General features: G+C 43.8%; 1 protein-coding gene across 1 annotated transcript in view; it reads left to right on the forward strand.

The window, feature by feature from the left end:
- LOC126249386 (uncharacterized) overlaps positions 1-21,672 on the forward strand; it is a 238,892-nt gene that overhangs the window by 46,237 nt on the left and 170,983 nt on the right. The window contains exon 6 of the mRNA XM_049951039.1: positions 530-855. Coding sequence (XP_049806996.1) covers positions 530-855 — 326 coding nt within the window. The remainder of the gene's footprint in view (positions 1-529; positions 856-21,672) is intronic.

Here is a 21,672-nt window from a genome sequence, read left to right on the forward strand (position 1 = left end):
AAACTCGTTTTTCAACCTGGTCTGTCTTCCATTGGGCACGGCCTGCAACAAATCCCTGGGTGGTATCTAAATCAAACCAGACCATTTCATAGGTAGTAGCACCTCATTATCTGAATTGCCCAATCAGACCTTATGTCTTAATCTCTCCCGTATTTCCGAAGCGCGCGAAAACTAAGCTGTGTACATCCTTGGACTGGTTCTCCTCAGAAAAAAGGTCTGGGATAGAACAGCATAGCCACAGACTAAGGGTTGTTTCAATAAGGGCTCTTCGTTCTGAAAGGACATGTAACTTTAAATTCTGTAAGTTGTTTGAAATGTGTCAAGCAGGATCTCAACCTTCGCATTTCTTTGACAAAATTCTTACTAACTATGCCTTATAACTTGACTGAAATTTGAGTTTGTCAAGACATCTCTCCTATGCTCTAATAGTTTGAGAAAGTTTCAAGCTTTTCTTTAGATAGTGTATTAATTTACATCTCTTGACACAGTGTGTGAAATACTGACAACTATTTGTTTTTATTTTCTCCAGTTCAGTGCCCAAACGACACGCTGCGAACTGAGAAAGGAACTTTCGTTTGGGATTCCATCGATCACGGTATGGTGGCGAGGCAAGAGTGTCCGTACGGTGCAGATGAGAAGCTCTCTCTCGACGCAGATGAAGAAATTTCGAAGTATGTAAGTGATCTGAAATGGAAAGCGTTGACGGGCACAAGTATGCAAGCCACAGACGACAACGTGACGGCAGAAAACCTGCAGGTGGAAGGCGAGACAGCATACGCTGTGCGGCGCTGTGTGCTGCGGCCAGATGGCAGCGTCGCCTGGACGCCCATGCTGCATGCCGCCTGCCGCCGAGAGGTGAGTGCTTTATGTCTTAAAACTGGCCTGCGTTTAGGAAAAAGTTAGAAAACATTACTCTTATAAAAGTCCTAACAAAAAGGCTTTAATCTTAAAAGTCGACATAAGACAGATGTATGCGAGCTCAGTTTGAATTAGCATTTACTTTAAGATTCCTGTTTGTTCCGGCCATGAAGCCACACAGATTTATCAGTAAGACTAGACATCAACTGGAACAGAACGTACACTGGTGATCATCAAAACTGCAACACAAATAAGGAAAACAAGCAGCGAAATTTTACTTTTTACGTGCATATAGTATAGTAGGAGCAATACACGATTAAGTAATATAGATGCGATTGTAATAAAAGCCTTATTTACGCCATACGCGTTTCTCTTCACTCAAAGGCATCAGTGGCCACTGAAACAATTGGCTTTTCTTCCAAATCTATTTGTCAAGATCGTAAAAGGTTCTCGTGTTTCACACTACTAGACGTACTATGAAATAGTATCAAATTACAATTATTGTTCACGATTTTTTGCATCCTACTTCACTCCTAATGCTCTTCCGCCCGCAGGTACTCAATGTTCAGAACTTTGCAGCTCACTGACACAGTATGTTTTTGTTTGCACGATGTAGATTCACCTGCGCCTCTAGTACTTTGGTTTCATGTTGTGAGGTGCGGTCGTCTTTTGTTTTGTTTTCTATGGTTTTGGAAGTATCTGTTTTTCCTGTTTGTGTTTGTTTACCTCTTTCGACCAGCGTGTGCGCGCTCTTTCTGTCAAGGGCGAAAAACCATTAGTGGGAATGTTGGCTGTTTTGTGTGATATGGTTTTCGTGTTGGCTAGGAGACTATTGTTTATCTACTATGTGTTTGATTGGTTTACATATCGTTAGGTTGCTGATGCTTGTTTGGTCGTTTATTACGGTGTAATACTGCAATAGCCATCAAAAGACTCACAGTCCCATAAACAAGCAGCTCTTAGTTACATTCTACACAGATTAAACACAGCATCGCTAGCCAAACACAACTACAACAGGAGCTAAACATAATAAATCAAATAAAAAATAACAATGGATACAAAGAGTCTCCACTTACAAAATTAAACACGAAAATCGAGAAAGACATAAAAATAAAAGAAGATAAATAAGTAAAGCAAAACACCATGCAATTTCAGGGACCCACGACATTCACCACACCCACACACACCAACAAAACCACTACTACACAACAAGAAAAAATGGATCAAATGGTTCTGAGCACTATGGGACTTAACATCTGTGGTCATCAGTCCCCTAGAACTTAGAACTAATTAAACCTAACTAACCTAAAGACATCACACACATCCATGCCCGACGCAGTATTCGAACCTGCGACCGTAGCAGCCGCGCGGTTCCGGACTGCGCGCCTAGAACCGCTAGACCACCGCGGCCGGCTACACAACAAGAACAGAGCACTAAAGCTCAACAGCCAAGGCGATACACACTCACATACGGAAACATGCTGACACTCGGAATTGGTAATATCTTTAAGAAATAAAAACAGCTTACCAGAGTAGAAATTCAATACAGAAAGGTTCAAAGAAGGAGGGTAATACTGGCATACAACAACTTCAGTGTAACAACTCTGATGCTCTCTACTTAGGACACAAGCAGAACATTTGAAGTGAAATATATGGAACATAAAAGAGCCTGGAAGTATGACACCAACCATTCAACATTTTCAGAAAACCTCCAACAAGAAAATCACTACTCAACCACAATAGAAACAGAAATGAAAATAATCAGATTCTGTAACAAAAACATCTCCAAACACTACAAGAAAACTTCCAAATTAAAAGGCAGTTATAGCATAGAACCACATAACAAACAACCAAAAAACAGCGGCAACACATACTTATTGAAGTTAATAAAACATGTTCTTGTTGAGCTCTTCAGTCTGGAGACTAGTTTGATCTAGCTATCCATGCTACTTTGTCTTGTACAAAGCCTCTTCAACTCCAAATAACGATTGCAATCTACATCCATTGAACCTGTTTACTGTATTCATCTCTTGGTCTCCCTCCATAGCTCCCCTCCACCAACACTTTCCTCCAATAGTAAACTGATGATTCCTTGATGTCTCCGAATGTGTCCTATCACCAAATCCCTTCTTTGAGTCGAGCTATGCCACAAAGTTCTTTCCTCTCCTGTTCTGTTCAGTACTTCCTCTTTAGTTACGCAATCTACCCACTTAATCTTCAGCATTCTTCTGTTGCACTACATTTCAAAGCCTTCTATTCTCTTCTTGTCTGAACTGTCTACCGTCCAGATTTCACTTCTATATAAGATAACATACCAGACAAATACCTTGAGGAAAGACTTCCGAGCACTTAAATTCATGTGCAATGTTAACAATTTTCTCTGTTTTAGAAACGCTTTTCTAACCATTCCAAGTCTGCACACTCTCTGCTTCGGCCATCTTCAGCTACTTTACTGCCCAATTAGCGAAACTCATTTAGTACTTATAGTGACTCATGTACTAACCTGATTCTTTCAGCGTCGTCTGATGTAATTTGTCTATATTCCATTACCATTGTCTTTCTTTTGTTGGTGTTCGTCTTAGATCCTCCTTTTAACATATTGTCAGTTTCGTTAAAATACTTTTACAAGTCCTTTACCATCTCCGATAGAATTGGAATGTCATCAGCAAACCTCAAACTCTTTACTTCTTCCCCCGACTTTAATTCCTTCTCCTGATTTCTCCTTTGTTTCCTTCACATTTCGCTCAGCGTATAGCCACCAAAAAAACAATATCACTTAAAACAGGCACTACATCCACTCACAATCACCCTCCACAGCACCATAGTAAAGAAGGTTTAACAAAGTAATAATCAGTGCACACAGAAGTTAGGATCTCTCTCGCTCTCTCTCTCTCTCTCTCTCTCTCTCTCTCTCTCTCTCCCCAGCAGACACTTCAGCGATAATTAAAAACATAACAAATGATGAGCATGCCTCGGAACATCAAAAGACGTAAACGAGGTGTAAGCGCATCTACTAGTCTAGCCACCAAAAATATCCAGTGTTAGTGAAGTGCAGTGCTCTGGAACTCGAACATACACTCCTGGAAATGGAAAAAAGAACACATTGACACCGGTGTGTCAGACCCACCATACTTGCTCCGGACACTGCGAGAGGGCTGTACAAGCAATGATCACACGCACGGCACAGCGGACACACCAGGAACCGCGGTGTTGGCCGTCGAATGGCGCTAGCTGCGCAGCATTTGTGCACCGCCGCCGTCAGTGTCAGCCAGTTTGCCGTGGCATACGGAGCTCCATCGCAGTCTTTAACACTGGTAGCATGCCGCGACAGCGTGGACGTGAACCGTATGTGCTGTTGACGGACTTTGAGCGAGGGCGTATAGTGGGCATGCGGGAGGCCGGGTGGACGTACCGCCGAATTGCTCAACACGTGGGGCATGAGGTCTCCACAGTACATCGATGTTGTCGCCAGTGGTCGGCGGAACGTGCACGTGCCCGTCGACCTGGGACCGGACCGCAGCGACGCACGGATGCACGCCAAGACCGTAGGATCCTACGCAGTACCGTAGGGGACCGCACCGCCACTTCCCAGCAAATTAGGGACACTGTTGCTCCTGGGGTATCGGCGAGGACCATTCGCAACCGTCTCCATGAAGCTGGGCTACGGTCCCGCACACCGTTAGGCCATCTTCCGCTCACGCCCCAACATCGTGCAGCCCGCCTCCAGTGGTGTCGCGACAGGCGTGAATGGAGGGACGAATGGAGACGTGTCGTCTTCAGCGATGAGAGTCGCTTCTGCCTTGGTGCCAATGATGGTCGTATGCGTGTTTGGCGCCGTGCAGGTGAGCGCCACAATCAGGACTGCATACGACCGACGCACACAGGGCCAACACCCGGCATCATGGTATGGGGAGCGGTCTCCTACACTGGCCGCACACCACTGGTGATCGTCGAGGGGACACTGAATAGTGCACGGTACATCCAAACCGTCATCGAACCCATCGTTCTACCATTCCTAGACCGGCAAGGGAACTTGCTGTTCCAACAGGACAATGCACGTCCGCATGTATCCCGTGCCACCCAACGTGCTCTAGAAGGTGTAAGTCAACTACCCTGGCCAGCAAGATCTCCGGATCTGTCCCCCATTGAGCATGTTTGGGACTGGATGAAGCGTCGTCTCACGCGGTCTGCACGTCCAGCACGAACGCTGGTCCAACTGAGGCGCCAGGTGGAAATGGCATGGCAAGCCGTTCCACAGGACTACATCCAGCATCCCTACGATCGTCTCCATGGGAGAATAGCAGCCTGCATTGCTGCGAAAGGTGAATATACACTGTACTAGTGCCGACATTGTGCATGCTCTGTTGCCTGTGTCTATGTGCCTGTGGTTCTGTCAGTGTGATCATGTGATGTATCTGACCCCAGGAATGTGTCAATAAAGTTTCCCCTTCCTGGGACAATGAATTCACGGTGTTCTTATTTCAATTTCCAGGAGTGTATATATAGGAGAGAACGCGAAAAATGAAGTAAGAAGGAAAAAACTCTGAGTAACAATTTTAATTTAATTCTTTTTAATAGTATTCTAGGTCCTTCGTTAGGGGGACAACCTGGTGAAGGACCTGGCAGCCCTGGAGACTGAAGACACCTGAAGCAATCGAGCACAATATACACACATCAAAAAAAGCTTTGCCTCACCTCAGTTCCGAGAGTTCCGGAACCTGCACAGAAAATTTTAACAGAGATCAACATAAACATCATTTCCGGTCTTTTTATTGCTCATGAAAACCACACGTTGCACGTTGTACCACCATACAACGAGACCAGAGGTGGTGGTCCAGATTGCTGTACACACCGGTACCTCTAATACCCAGTAGCATGTCCTCTTGTATTGATGCATGCCTGTATTCGTCCTAGCACACTATCTATAAGTTCATCAAGGCACTCATGGGGCAGATAGTCCCACTGCTCAACGGCGATTCGATGTAGCTCCCTCAGAGTGGTTGGTGGGTCACATCGTCCATAAACAGCCATTTTCAATCTATCTCAGGCATGTTCGATAGGGTTCATGTCTGGAGAACATGCTGGCCACTCTAGTCGAGCGATGTAGTTATCCCGAAGTAAGTCATTCACAAGATGTGCACAATTGGGGCGCGAATTGTCGTCCATTAAGATGAATGCCTCGCCAATATGCTGCCGATATAGTTGCACTATCGGTCGGAGGACGGCATTCACTTATCGTGCAGCCGTTACGGCGCCTTCCATGACTACCAGCGGCGTACGTCGGCCCCACATAATGCCACCCCAAAACAGCATGGAACCTCCACCTTGCTGCACTCGTTGGACAGTGTGTCTAAGGCGTTCTGTCAGGCTGATTGCCTCCAAACACGTCTACGACGATTGTCTGGTTGAAGGCATATGTGACACTCATCGGTGAAGAGAACGTGATGCCAAACCGGAGCGGTCCATTCGACATGTTGTTGGGCCCATCTGTATCGTGCTGTATGGTGTCGTGGTTGCAAAGATGGACCCCATCATGCACGTCGGAAGTGACGTTGCGCATCGTGCAGCCTATTTCGCACAGTTTGAGTCGTAACACGACGTCCTGTGGCTGCACGAAAAACATTATTCAACATGGTGGCATCGCTGTCAGGGTTCCTCCGAGCCATAATCCGTAGGTAGCGGTCATCCACTGTAGTAGTATCCTTTGGGCGGCCTCAGTGATGCATTTCATCGATAGTTGCTGTCTCTCTGTATCTCCCATATCTGAACGTCACTTTGGTTCACTCGTAGACGCCTTGACACTTCCCTTGTTGGCCGGCCGGAGTGGCCGTGCGGTTCTGGGCGCTACAGTCTGGAGCCGAGCGACCGCTACGATCGCAGGTTCGAATCCTGCCTCGGGTATGGATGTGTGTGATGTCCTTAGGTTAGTTAGGTTTAATCAGTTCTAAGTTCTAGGCGACTGATGACCCCAGAAGATAAGTCGCATAGTATTCAGAGCCATTTGAACCATCTGAACCATTTGAACTTACCTTGTTGGCAGAAAGAAACAATGCGGTCGCGATCGAACCGCGGCATTGAGCATCTATGCATGTTTGAACTACAGACAACACGAGCCGTGTACCTCCTTCCTGGTGGAATCACTGGAACTGTTCGGCTGTCGGACCCACTCCGTCTAATAGGCGCTGCTGATGCATGGTTGTTTACATCTTCGGGGGGATTTAGTGACATCTCTGAACAGTCAAAGGGACTGTGTCTGTGGTACAATATCCACAGTCAACGTCTATCTTCAGGAGTTCTGGGAATCGGGGTGATGCAAAACTTCTTTGGTATGTGTAGAAAGGGATGGAGGCACTCCGTGCAAGCAGCGCGTGGACTGGATGGCCTGTGATTGCTAGATATATGATATGAGGCGTAGTCTAGTCGTCTAAAACACGAGAACTATCTAGGATTTCTAAGAAAACCGAGTTGTTACAATACCCACTGAAGATGCTTTGAAATCAGCCGAAACGCATATGGTGCAAATAAGACATTTATTACAGTCTTAAAAGTATCTATATAACCTATATTACTTGTATAAATGCGACATAACATATACAGAATTAAATTTATAGCTGACTAGCGGAGAAACCCGCCGTTGCCCACTGATTTATTTACAGGTGTGCGTCCACGCCAGTACCACGCAGCCAATGGCATTGTGCTTAATGTTTACTACTTAATATCTCCTGAACTATGTGTCATACAATGATACAGATGATGAGATGAGCGTGTGGCATTGTTGGCCGCCGAGTGCAAGTCTTATTTCAGTCGATGCTACATTGGGCGACTAGCGTGCCGGTGATGAGGATAAAATAACACTCCTGGAAATGGAAAAAAGAACACATTGACACCGGTGTGTCAGACCCACCATACTTGCTCTGGACACTGCGAGAGGGCTGTACAAGCAATGATCACACGCACGGCACAGCGGACACACCAGGAACCGCGGTGTTGGCCGTCGAATGGCGCTAGCTGCGCAGCATTTGTGCACCGCCGCCGTCAGTGTCAGCCAGTTTGCCGTGGCATACGGAGCTCCATCGCAATCTTTAACACTGGTAGCATGCCGCGACAGCGTAGACGTGAACCGTATGTGCAGTTGACGGACTTTGAGCGAGGGCGTATAGTGGGCATGCGGGAGACCGGGTGGACGTACCGCCGAATTGCTCAACACGTGGGGCGTGAGGTCTCCACAGTACATCGATGTTGTCGCCAGTGGTCGGCGGAAGGTGCACGTGCCCGTCGACCTGGGACCGGACCGCAGCGACGCACGGATGCACGCCAAGACCGTAGGATCCTACGCAGTGCCGTAGGGGACCGCACCGCCACTTCCCAGCAAATTAGGGACACTGTTGCTCCTGGGGTATCGGCGAGGACCATTCACAACCGTCTCCATGAAGCTGGGCTACGGTCCCGCACACCGTTAGGCCGTCTTCCGCTCACGCCCCAACATCGTGCAGCCCGCCTCCAGTGGTGTCGCGACAGGCGTGAATGGAGGGACGAATGGAGACGTGTCGTCTTCAGCGATGAGAGTCGCTTCTGCCTTGGTGCCAATGATGGTCGTATGCGTGTTTGGCGCCGTGCAGGTGAGCGCCACAATCAGGACTGCATACGACCGACGCACACAGGGCCAACACCCGGCATCATGGTGTGGGGAGCGATCTCCTACACTGGCCGTACACCACTGGTGATCGTCGAGGGGACACTGAATAGTGCACGGTACATCCAAACCGTCATCGAACCCATCGTTCTACCATTCCTAGACCGGCAAGGGAACTTGCTGTTCCAACAGGACAATGCACGTCCGCATGTATCCCGTGCCACCCAACGTGCTCTAGAAGGTGTAAGTCAACTACCCTGGCCAGCAAGATCTCCGGATCTGTCCCCCATTGAGCATGTTTGGGACTGGATGAAGCGTCGTCTCACGCGGTCTGCACGTCCAGCACGAACGCTGGTCCAACTGAGGCGCCAGGTGGAAATGGCATGGCAAGCCGTTCCACAGGACTACATCCAGCATCCCTACGATCGTCTCCATGGGAGAATAGCAGCCTGCATTGCTGCGAAAGGTGAATATACACTGTACTAGTGCCGACATTGTGCATGCTCTGTTGCCTGTGTCTATGTGCCTGTGGTTCTGTCAGTGTGATCATGTGATGTATCTGACCCCAGGAATGTGTCAATAAAGTTTCCTCTTCCTGGGACAATGAATTCACGGTGTTCTTATTTCAATTTCCAGGAGTGTAATGATGAGAACAACACAACACCAAGTCCACGAGCGGAGAAAATCTCCGCTGCATGGGAGGCAAGCACATAACCACTCAGCTAAGCAGGTGGACACAATGATACAATTTTGTTGGTGTATTCAGCGGCATATGTGTATACTACCTGCAAAATGTGCTACTAATGGAGCTAGTAGCAAGTAATAAGTTTAAATGTCATACACGATGCGGCAGTTTCCATGAATCTTATTGTTTATGACATCATATCTCCTGAACTATGTATCGCACATTGATGTAATTTTTCACTTACATTCAATAGTATACGTACATACTGTCTGAAAAATGTGTCGTGAATACAGTTAGTACTGAAGGAGTAAAAAGTTATAATGTCTGCCTTATGCGGTACTTTTACTGAATGAAGTGCAGGAAAGTAGTAAGCAATAAACATTTTTCTTTCATCATTTTGTGGGGGTTGTCATAGAGAAAACATCGGAAAGGTCTGAAACCGTGTATAAAGTTTGTTTCAAGTCACAAAATGCTTTCACTCTCAAATACTGGGTGAATTCACGCGTCGCGGGCTATGCTTCCTTTTCAACCCTACCCCTGTGATAGATATGTGATTCTTGCCCCCACAGCGATTTTTGCCAGACGGTAAGGTATAAATGTGTACCAAGTTTGGTTGAATTTGGTCCAATGGTTCAGAAGCAAATGTGGAGCGCACACACACCGTTTTTATAATGCGTATTAATTTGAGAGTACACAGGGTGTGAAATTCATTCCATACACCTGCCACCTCCGGCAGCAATAAGGGCTCTAAGCGGGCTGTGCAGAGGGGCGAACTGAGCTTGGATGACAGATGTGCGTACGTCATTCCATGCTGCTTCACCGCTATCACAGAGATCATCAAGCGTAGTGTCTGGGTGAGTGGTGGCGTGGCAGGCTAATGGGTGAGATATCTGGAGAGCGTAATGGCTAGGGCAGGAGTCGAGCACGCTCTGTATCAGTACGACGTGTACAACATGCGACGTAGCGTTACGTTCTTAATTGGTAACATCGTGGGAACGTCGATGACAGGGCATAGCCACCGGCCTTAATATGCCAAAAATATAACGTCTTTTTCCTAATTACTCGTCATGTGAATTAGAGATAATTTTACTGTGTTCGCCGTGTCTAATGACCTCGTTGTCGACGTGCCTTTAAATCCTAATCTTCCTTTTTACTCTGTACCCAGTGGTACATCTACCATCGAGCTAGATACTGGGGCCTTACGACAATGGCTAATGCCGTCTGACAACGTTCGTTCTAAAAAATGTCAGATGTGTGTGAAATCTTATGGGACTTAACTGCTAAGGTCGTCAGTCCCTAAGCTTACACACTACTGAACGTAAATTATCCTAAGGACAAACACACACACCCATGCCCGAGGGAGGACTCGAACCTCCGCCGCGGCCAGCCGCACAGTCCATGACTGCAGCGCCACAGACCGCTCGGCTAATCCCGCGCGGCCGTTCGTTCTCCCGGAGCCCCCAAACACAGATACCCCTGTCGTAATGTTGTACGCAGAACCAGAATTTGTCTGAAAAAACAATGTAGCTCCACTGTTGTGTCCTTTGTCAATGTAGAACACACCACTGTCTCTAAAATGCTAATCTTTTATCTATCCATGCATCTAGTATAGTTTGCGCCAGTTTTCGTTTGTTGCATATTATGTTCACGATGCAATTTTAGTGGCAAGCAGCGTAAACTGAACTCGTACGCAATTCAGGCGCTTTGTGAGACATAATATGGTTAATGATGACTAGGAACGTTTATATGCCGAAGCAGTCAAACTCGATTTCTCACAAGAGCTTGTGTCGTTTTGGATTTTAACTAGTGATAATGCCACTATTAATCCATTGCCAAGTGGTCGTAATAAAAAAATCCTTACCACAAACGTTGTCACTCATTATCGACTGCTTCAATGCTCGTCTATTCGTACCCCTTCAGTCTTGCCAATAACAGCAACTGTGGTTTTTCAGAAATGATTTCTAATTACAGAATAAAACGTGATTAAAAACAAACTGTATTATAGTTCAGAAAATCTGTATCCTACCACCCCTTCAAAAAAATTATTCTCACTATGAATACAATTAACGTAAAAGAAGTTTTAATTTAGTTGCTTCTACTGTAATTATTTCGCAGAACAGAAGAGAAAACAAATCACGCATTGCAAAAACCACAGCGTTTATGTTAATGATATTCATATGTGTAGAGTAAATAATGTCTGAATAAATAAAACATATCTATAAGCAATAGCTAATTTGAATCGAATTACTAAAACTGATCTCAATTAGCCTACAATAAAATGCTGTTTCTGTCCTATCTATATACAGGGTGTCCAATTTTAATCTACACCGAAGTTGTAAGGTTTGAAGGGGGTCGTGGAGTGGTTACCTCGAAACGACCTTGAACCCTGTTTTCAAGGTCAAACCAAGGTCAAATTGATTTTTTCAAACGGCAACCCCTATTTTTTGTTCTATAGTCGTAGTCTACGTGAAAAAATTACGCATTGTTTGTAGGGAACATTTTTTTTCGAAAAACCAATGGTTTGTCGCCAGGGGGAACTTCATTAATACTTTCCCAGGCGTCCAGTATCTCGAGAACGAAGCACTCTTTCATACTTAGGTGTTTAACGGATGTGTGTCTTTCAAGAGTGCACCTTTACATACCTCGATATTGACGTACATAATAAAATAATGAAATACCCCATCGTAATCCGTCCTTTTCAAATATGGAGAGAAGGCAGAAGCGAAAGACGGGCCCAAGAAAGTCGATTGTGAGACAAGGGGAGTCAGATAATTTTTTTCTCTTATGGGCTCTAGACTTTCGTTTTGAGAATAATTTTGCTTGTGCGGATTTGGAAAAATTTCACTTCGCATGAGCTCATTAAAGTTTCGCGAGACGTGATTGTTCTGAGTCCCACTATGCGAAATTCATCACAGTTCGACGAGGTGGGATTTTTCTAAATCACTTGACACACAATTTTTCTAAGTCCATAAGAGAAAAATTTATGAGAGTCACGTCAGTCAAAAAACATTCTAAGTGGGATCAGACGAGAAATTTTTAGTCTCCAAGGTTAAAATTTCTCTGAACCTTCAGTCATGATTTCAAATTCCCCGACAATGACGTTTATTGGTTAGCCTCAAAGCTCCACCTTTCCCTTCTCTGATTGTGCTAGCACATGCACAATGCTGGTCTCTGATTCCTTTCAGGTTAATCCCTACAGAAGAATTTCAAGGCCATTTCACGTCGCCGAAAATTTCACCAGTGGACAGAGTTCAGAAGCCACACAAGCCTTTCATTGAAAATTTTTCCCGATCTCGCTTCGTTCTGGAGATGCTGGTAACCTGGGAAAGTTAAAACGAAGTGCACCTGGCAACGAACCATTGGTTTTTCGAAAAATATGTTCCCTACAAACAGTGCGTTCTTTCACGTAGAATACGAATATGGAAAAAATAGGGGTTATCATTTTAGAAATGAACTTCACCTTGATATGACCATGAAAACAGGGTTCAAGGTCATTTCGAGGTAACTATTCCATGACCCTCTTCAAATCATACAACTTTTACTAGAGACTTTTTTTGAAAAATTGTGCCGCTCCGGAGATATCGCCCGGTATAGATTATAATGGGACACTCTGTATATTGGGTTGGTGCATAAGTTCGAGGTGGTTTTCCATATGGTTAAGAAACACAACAGATACACATGACAGAGACTTCAGTCATCAATAATATATTCTTCTTCACTGTTTACAATTGTCTGTCAACACTGGGGTAACATTTCGTTCCGGCGACTGTAGAAATCACGTGGTTTTGAGGCGAAGAAGTCGTCGAGCGCATTTCCATTCGGAATGGAAGTTATTTGAAGGCTGTTGGACAGAGAACGGAGAAGGTGAAAATCTGAGGGCACAAGATCAGGTGAATGAGACGGGTGCGGAATGACTTTTCAGACCAACTCCTGTATAATTGTTTTTGTCAGTAAAGCAAAATGCAGGCAGGCGTTATCGCGGAGTAGCATCACCTCGTTGTCCTTTTATTGCTTTAGCAACACGTCTCACTTGTTGACAATGCATGTCAGCATTGATGGTTGCACCCCGGGGAAGCAATTCTTATTACACCACACCGTCGCTGTTCACTAGATGCATAACATTATCTTTTGTGGATGCGCACAAGTCCTTGTGCTGGGAGTTTCTGTTTTGTTTGGGCTCAACCATTCCTTTCTTTTCCTTATGTTAGCATAAACACAACAATTTTCGTCACTGGGATGATACAGATTAGGAACACGATATTGAAGTGACTGCGTTATTCCGAATTACTGTGCAAAGTTAGTTCGGACCTGCATTCATGTCTCAAGGAACTTAGCATCGCAATTTGGAATAACACAGGCACTGCAGTACAGTATTTATCCGTCGACATCTGACAAGCGACTTTCAAGAAAAGTGTCTCCCCTGTACGGGAATTTACATAATGGATGTACGAGTACAGGTTGTAGACACATCGTTGACGACATACGGAAATTTGGATCTGGGCGTGAGTCGTGTTCAAGTAGCCCATTGATGAGATACAGCTCGCGATCCGAATCCAAGTCCTGGTCCGGCACAAATTTTCTTTGTCGTCATTCCGTTATACTTTATATATATAGTGTGTGTTCTTCTTGTTCACGAGCCAATTTATGACGAGCAAGCAGAAATGCACGTATGGCCAACTGCTAATTTTTGTGCTTTTGGCTTAGAGCATGCGGTACACTCACCAGATTTTTGAACCTCCCACATTGCATGAAAATGTCCCACGATGGTGGAATGATCCCAGCTGATAACATTTGCCAGTTTGTGAGTAAACTGACGTGGATCATTGTGGTTTTTTTTCTTAATGTGTTTAAACAATCTTCATCACACTCTAGAGGTCTCCGTGAACGTGGAGACTCACTGATGACAAAATGATTGTCCTTAAAACAAGAAAACCATTAATTGCCGTGCTCTGTCCAATGGCTTTATTCCCGCACACGAAGCAAATGTTTCTGGCTGCCTCCACTGCTGTCAACCCCCTGATGAACTCAGACAGAAGAATATGTCGGAAATGCTCCGATTTCTCCACTTGGCACACTATTTTCTTCCGTCCATAAGTCCAAACGATATAACGACAAAATGTAAACTCAAATAACAGCAGTGAACTACGAATGAAAAACGACAATTGATAAATAAACCCATGTTGTTGTTGTTGCTGTTGCTGTGGTCTTCAGTCCAAAGACTACTTTGATGCAGCTCTCCATGCTACTCTATCCTATGCAAGCCTCTTCATCTCCGAGTAACTACTGCAACCTACATCCCTCTGAATCTGCTTTCTGTATTCATCTCTTCCTCTTCCTCTCCGATATTTACCCTCCACGCTTCCCTCCAGTGCTAAATTGGTGATCCCTTGATGCCTCAGAATGTGTCCTATCAAACGATCCCTGCTTCTAGTCAGGTTGTACCACAAAGTTCACTTCCCCCCAATTCTATTCAGTACCTCCTCATTAGTTACGTGGTCTACCAATCTAATCTTCAGCATGCTTCTGTAGCATCACATTTCAAAATCTGCTATTCTCTTCTTGTCTAAACTGTTTATTGTCATTGTTTCACTTCCATACATGGCTACACTCCAAACAAATACTTTCAGAAAGGACTTCCTGTCACTTAAATTTATATTCGATGTTAACAAATTTCTCATCTTCAGAAACCCTTTTCTTGCCATTTCCAGACTACATTTTACATCCTCCCTACTTCGACCATTGTCAGTTATTTTGCTTCCCAAATAGCAAAACTCATTTACTACTTGAAGTGTCTCATTTCCTAATGTAATTCTCTCAGCATCACCTGATTTAATTCGATTAAATTACGCCGGCCGGGGTGGCCGTGCGGTTCTAGGCGCAACAGACTGGAACCGCGCGACCGATACGGTCACAGGTTTGAATCCTGCCTCGGACATGGGTGTGTGTGATGTCCTTATGTTGTATTTGTTGATGTTCATCTTATGTCCTCCTTTCAAGATACTGTCCATTCTTTTCAACTGCTCTTCCAAGTCCTTTGCTGTCTCTGACACAATTACAATGTCATCGGCAAACCTCAAAGTTTTTATTTCTTCTCTCACGATTTTAATTCCTACTCCAAATTTTTCTTTTGTTTCCTTTACTGCTTACTCAATACACATATTGAATATCATGTCACTCCTTTCTCGACCACTGCTTCCCTTTCGTGCCCTTCGACTCTTACAAGTATAATTGTCATCTGGCTTTTGTACAAATTGTAAATAGTCTTTCGCTCCCTGTATTTTGCCCCTGCCACCTTCAGAATTTGAACGAGAGTATTCCAGTCAACATCGTCAAAAGCTTTCTCTAAGTCCACAAATGCTAGAAACGTAGATTTGTCTTTCCATAACGTATCTTCTATGAGAAATCATAGAGTCAGTATTGCCTCTCGTGTTCCTACATTTCTCTGGAAACCAAAATGATAGTCCCCGAGGTCCGCTTCTACCAGTTTTTCCATTCTTCCGTTAGAGTTTTGCTGAGGGTATTAGATTAGGAAATGAGACGCTTAAAGTAGTAAATAAGTTTTTCTATTTGGGGAGCAAAATTACTGAGGATGATCGGAGCAGAGAGGAGATAAAATGTAGACTGGCAATGGCAAGGAAAGCGTTTCTGAAGAACAGAAATTTGTTAACACCGAGTATAGATTTAAGTGCCAGGAAGTCATTTTTGAAAGTATTTGTATGGAGTGTAGCCATGTATGGAAGTGAAACGTCGACGATAAATAGTTTAGACAAAAAGAGAATAGAAGCTTTCGAAATGTAGTGCTACAGAAGGATGCTGACGATTAGATGGGTAACTAATGAGGAGGTATTGAATATAAATGGGGAGAAGAGAAATTTGTGGCAGAACTTGACTAGAAGAAGGGATCGGTTGATAGGACATATTCTGAGGCATTCAGGGATCACCAATTTAGTATTGGTGGTCGGCGCGGAGGGTAAAAATCGTGGAGGGAGACCAAGAGATGAATACACTAAACAGATTCAGAAGGATGTACGTTGCAGTAGGTAGTGGGAGCTTGCACAGGATATAGTAACATGGAGAGCTGCATCAAACCAGTCTCTGGACTGAAGACCACAACAACAACAACGACAACAGTTCGGTAATTTTTTCACCTGTCAGCACCAGTTTCCTTTGGAACTAGAATTATTATATGCTTCTTGAAGTCTGAGGGTATTTCGCCTGTCTCATACATATTGCTCGCCAGATAAAGAGTTTTGTCATGTACGACTATCCTAAGACTATCAGCGGCTCTAACGGAATGTTGTCTACTCCTGGGGCCTTGTTTCGACTTAAGTCTTTCAGTGCTTTGTCAAATTCTTCACGCAGTATCACATCTCCATTCTTATCTTCCTCTACGTCCTCTTCCATTTCCATAATATTGCCCTCAAGTACATCTCCCTTGCATAGACTCTTTATATACTCCGTCCATCTTTATGCTCTGCTTAGGACTGGTTTTCCATCTGAGCTGTTGATATTCATGCAGGTGGTTCTCTTGTCTCCAAAGGTGTCTTTAATTTTCCTGTAGGCAGTATCTGTCTTACCCCTACCCCTAGTGATATATACTTCTACATCCTTAGATTTGTCCTCTAGCCTTTCCTGCTTAGCCATTATGCAATTCCTGTCTATCTCATTTGTTAGACGCTTGTATTCTCTTTCGCCTGCTTCGTTTATATCATTTTATATTTTCTCCTTTCATCGATTAAATTCAGTATCTCTTGTGCTACCCAAGGATTTCTACTAATCCTCGTCCTTTTACTTGCTTGATCTGCGGCGTTCACTGTTTCATCTCTCAAAGCTGCCCCTTCTTCTGCTGTATTCCCTTCCGCTGTTCATGTCAATCGTTCCCTAATGCTCTCTTTGAAACCCTCTACACTTTCTGGTTCTTTCAGTTTATCCACGTCCCATCTCCTAAAGTTACTGCCTTTTTGTAGTTTCTTCAGTTTTAATCTACGGTTCATAGCCAGTAAATTGTGGTCACAGTCCACATCTGCCCCTGGAAGTGTCTTACAATTTAATATCTGGTTCCCAAATCTCTGTATAACCATTATATAATCAATCTGATCCCTTCGGTTGACTACAGCACCCTTCCACGTAAACAATCTTCTCTCATGATTCTTAAACCAAATGTTATCTACGTTTAAATTTCGCTCTGTGCAAAATTCTACCAAGTGGGTTCGTCTTTCATTCCTTGTGTGTGTGTGTGTGTGTGTGTGTGTGTGTGTGTGTGTGTGCAAGAAAAAGCATTGTTACCAAACATCGCGTAAAGTACCTTATGTTTTACAGATATATAAATGCTTACTTTAATGTGTAATTTAAAAATGAATCAAATCATAATCTATGACGTAATTGTTATTACAAAACTTTTGGTCTAAAATTGGTGTATATTTTCAAAGTCAAGACCAGAAGCCTAGAACCTGATTTTTATGAAAGTCACAGGTGAAGGCGTATTCATTCGTCGCATTCCGCTGACAACCAGTGATTCAAATATGCCCTTGGATTTAAAGCCATTGGAGTTTCCCGTGCGGCTTATATTCGCAGTATCATCAACTAGTCGCAGGGCTAGACACTTTGTCTGGCGGATATAAAACATCCCGGGCTACGCCGGGCACTACAGCTAAGAACTAAAACTAACCTCCGTCCGAACAGGCCTTGGAAGGCCCGACGGTACCGACCGGCCGCCGTGTCATCCTTAGCCTCAGGCGTCATATGGAGGGGCATGTGGTCAGTACACCACTCTCTCGGCCGTATGTCAGTTTACGAGACCGGAGCTGCTACCTCTCAATCAAGTAGCTCCTCAGTTTGCCTCATAATTGCTGAGTTCACCCGGGCAACTACAGCTAGTTGTATTAAAACAAAGGAAAGTACTATAGTACAAAGACTGCAGAAGAAAGCGCAATGTCGTAAGCTGGCCAGCCTTGGTGCGTTTCATTGTGTTTGGGGTTAATACAACAATGACTTTTGTGTCCATTTTGTTAGAGAATTTTTAGTCACAACATTAAACGATCAGCATAGACACACATACTCCGGTAGCCACCATACAGTCTGTGTCACTTCTCCCATTTCCTGAGAAGAACAACTGCTGCTGTGTGTGAGATTCAAACTCTAATTTTACCTTCACGGTCTTCTAGCTAGATACAAATAAGAGGAAGCAATATATAGGCTGATTCTTCCAAGAACTTTGAGAGTCGTGTACTTATGCTGTCGTTTGCAGTAAATTTCTGAGACTGGTTGCCACTGTAGTGAATGGAATGATTAATGGCTTTTAGTTACCATGTAATGGGGACTTGTTTATAAGGGAAGATAGAGGCCGAGTCCTTTTCCCGGCGTGTAACTTGCGAACGCAACCCGCAGGCATAATGCTTAGTATCCAGTTAATGAATCTACACCTCTAACGTCATTTCAGAATTGAATATCGTCAAGACCGGACATATTCAACCTTTCACCTGCTATTTGCAGATTGAAGTCTGTACTACATTTGTATACAATATAACAATGCCAGTTGACGGGCATTTATTAATATCTATGCTCCCAGAGGACAATTTGGTCTTTAAGACATTATGTTATGGGCCGGATTTTCGTGTTATTGTCTCATTCCTTTATTCTCCATTCTTCAAACCATGAAGGACGAACGCTATTTGTGAATGCAGTACAGTTTCGTGTTGTCAGTGTGCGGCGATAGCTTTCGTTCTGTCTTTTTCATCTGTAGCTTAGAAGTTCTCTCATTCGTGATCAACTAGCCACCACTTAGTTTACCATAACAAAATTTAAAAAGAATCTAATTTACCACCCATAATAGTGCCATTTGCCGCTCACACCAAACATTTACAAAATGAGAACACAAATTTAGGGAGGATGACTTACAACTGTAAATACAATGATGACGTAGCTACACCATATTAATTACATAACAGCATAAAATTAGTAATTACCTCAGAATGGTCAGCCGTTAATCGCAATAAGTTCCATGTGCCACTATTTTAAGTTAGTGACAATAGTATCCAAGTAACCATATTAGTGAAGTATTAAATTCTTTTGTGAAGGTCAGGAAGATTATATAAAAGAGAGTCAGAGTCCACTAACTCAAGGTGAAAATTTCTATGACCCGCAGTGTGCGAAAGACTTTGTTTTTATGATGAACACTTATTTGTCTAGCTCTGTTTAGGTCAATGGACTTGGCCCAATGATTCTCAAAAGGGTATAATCCATTTTTACGGTTCAGTTATGTCCGTCCTGAGAAATATCCATCTACTGGTACCAAACCGCGCTCATTAGACGCAAAATGACTTTATAGTCACAATATTCATTACAAGTCGGAATAGATGTCAAATCTGGTGCATAAAGCAGTCTTTTCCTTCGTGGGGGACCACAGTCATGTAGAACTTTTTGAAACAAATTTCCACCATTTGACGATAGATTTTTATTCATTTATTTCAGTTTATTTCACGTAATCACGATTTTGGATTTGGAGCCATTCTCAAGCGCAGTTTCAACTGAAACTAAAATCTAAAAAATCTGGTGTTATAAACCAGTCATCGTATTAAAGGATAAGAGTACACATCAAAGACACATAAAATGGCTGAGTTTCTTCATAGCCAATAAATATTAACGATCTGACAGTCAGTACATTGCCGTGACCTGTATTCGTCACGTCCATCGTAGTCCCCAGTAGACGATACCTCTACTCCGTTCAGGGAAGTAGGCTATCACAGTTGAGTTCTCACTGCGTCATATCACGAATTGCTCTGTACATCTGAAATATCAAAATTTAAATCTGTACTCGGTACTCCACCTGTCACTTCGCCCCATTCCTGTTCCAGTAATGGAGAAGGACTATTGTTGAAATGCCTACGTGTGAACTCAAATCCCTCTAAATTTGTCTTTTCACAAGATGTATGTAGCAGGTATTGGTTGACGTGACTAGGAACGTATACCCTCAGATTTAAACAGTAATCCACCCCATGATGCACAGAGCGCCTCTTGTAGGAGCGATAGTAACGTATCGGTCGGATGTAGGTTTAATAAGCCAATTCCTTCTGGATGAACTAAACTTCCTGAGGAGTCTTCCAATGAATCTCACTTGGGCATCTACGATTAGTTTTGTGTGTTAGTTACACTTTAAATGTCAGCACGCAAACTAGCGGGTATTTAATGGATGTGACAGTTTCTGCTGTGTACAGGGTGATTATAATTAAACATTCGCTACCTGAGCCAGTGTAGAAGAAAAACTACCGTATGGGTACCCAAATTACGGGAATGATGTTCAGACTATATGCTCAAAGATTTGAGTTGATAGTAGTGTTAGTGTCATGGCTTGTTATTACGCACCGAAGCTGGTATGGCGACTTAGGATTAAAACACAAGCATCAGTGTGCATCACAGTTACACTCAGTCAGCATGGGTATGGACAAAGTGAACAGGGTTTAACTGGTAAAGCTGTTGTAACAAAACAACAGCAATAGTTACTTTTGAATACATTACGGGAAAGGCAGTGATCAATGTCTTACAAATATTTACTATTAAAAACACTATTAAAAACAGTCTTGATAACGATTTACTTATCAAGGTGACCGGTTTCGACCACTACTGTGGTCATCTTCAGACCATTGAGTAGGAAACTCTCTCTGTTGGAGAATCACTTCTAAAGATTCTACTAAGTGATTCTCCAACAGAAAGAGGTTCCTACTCAATGGTCTGAAGATGACCACAGCAGTGGTCGAAACCCGTCACCTTGATAAATAAATCGCCCGCATCTCGTGGTCGTGCGGTAGCGTTCTCGCTTCCCACGCTCGGGTTCCCGGGTTCGATTCCCGGCGGGGTCAGGGATTTTCTCTGCCTCGTGATGGCTGGGTGTTGTGTGCTGTCCTTAGGTTAGTTAGGTTTAAGTAGTTCTAAGTTCTAGGGGACTGATGACCATAGCTGTTAAGTCCCATAGTGCTCAGGGCCATTTAAACCATTTTGATAAATAAATCGTGATCAAGACTGTTTTTAATAGTGAAAACAGCAATAGTGTTGCTGCTCTTCGCGAGCATCGACTCATTAAAGGAATATGGAGAGTTCCTCTTTCCGCTCCAGAGTTGGAGAAAATAATTCGGAAGTTAGAATTAACTAGCGATTTGATGATTATTCCTGGGAGAGGCCGACGGCCAGTTGCGCCAGAATGAGGGAGTTACTGTTTCCATGGCAGAAAATGAACATGGAATGTAAACAAGGTACGCAAGTAACAAATGTCACCCTCTCATGTAGAAACTAAAGTGTGTTTCTTCCAATGGTTTATTCGTTATTTCTTTTCCTCGTCTGCTTACAAATGTTTCCACAAAGTTTCATTGACCTACTGTTACTCGTTTTTCATGGGGGCTATCTCAAATAGCGAAAGTAGAAGTATAGCCACACTGCACTATCGTGCTCAAAGGTATTCGAATGAGCTGAATTCGGTTTCGCCTGATTTGCAAGCAACCCACAT

Source organism: Schistocerca nitens, chromosome 3, assembly GCF_023898315.1.
Source record: "Schistocerca nitens isolate TAMUIC-IGC-003100 chromosome 3, iqSchNite1.1, whole genome shotgun sequence".
Taxonomy (NCBI): domain Eukaryota; kingdom Metazoa; phylum Arthropoda; class Insecta; order Orthoptera; family Acrididae; genus Schistocerca; species Schistocerca nitens.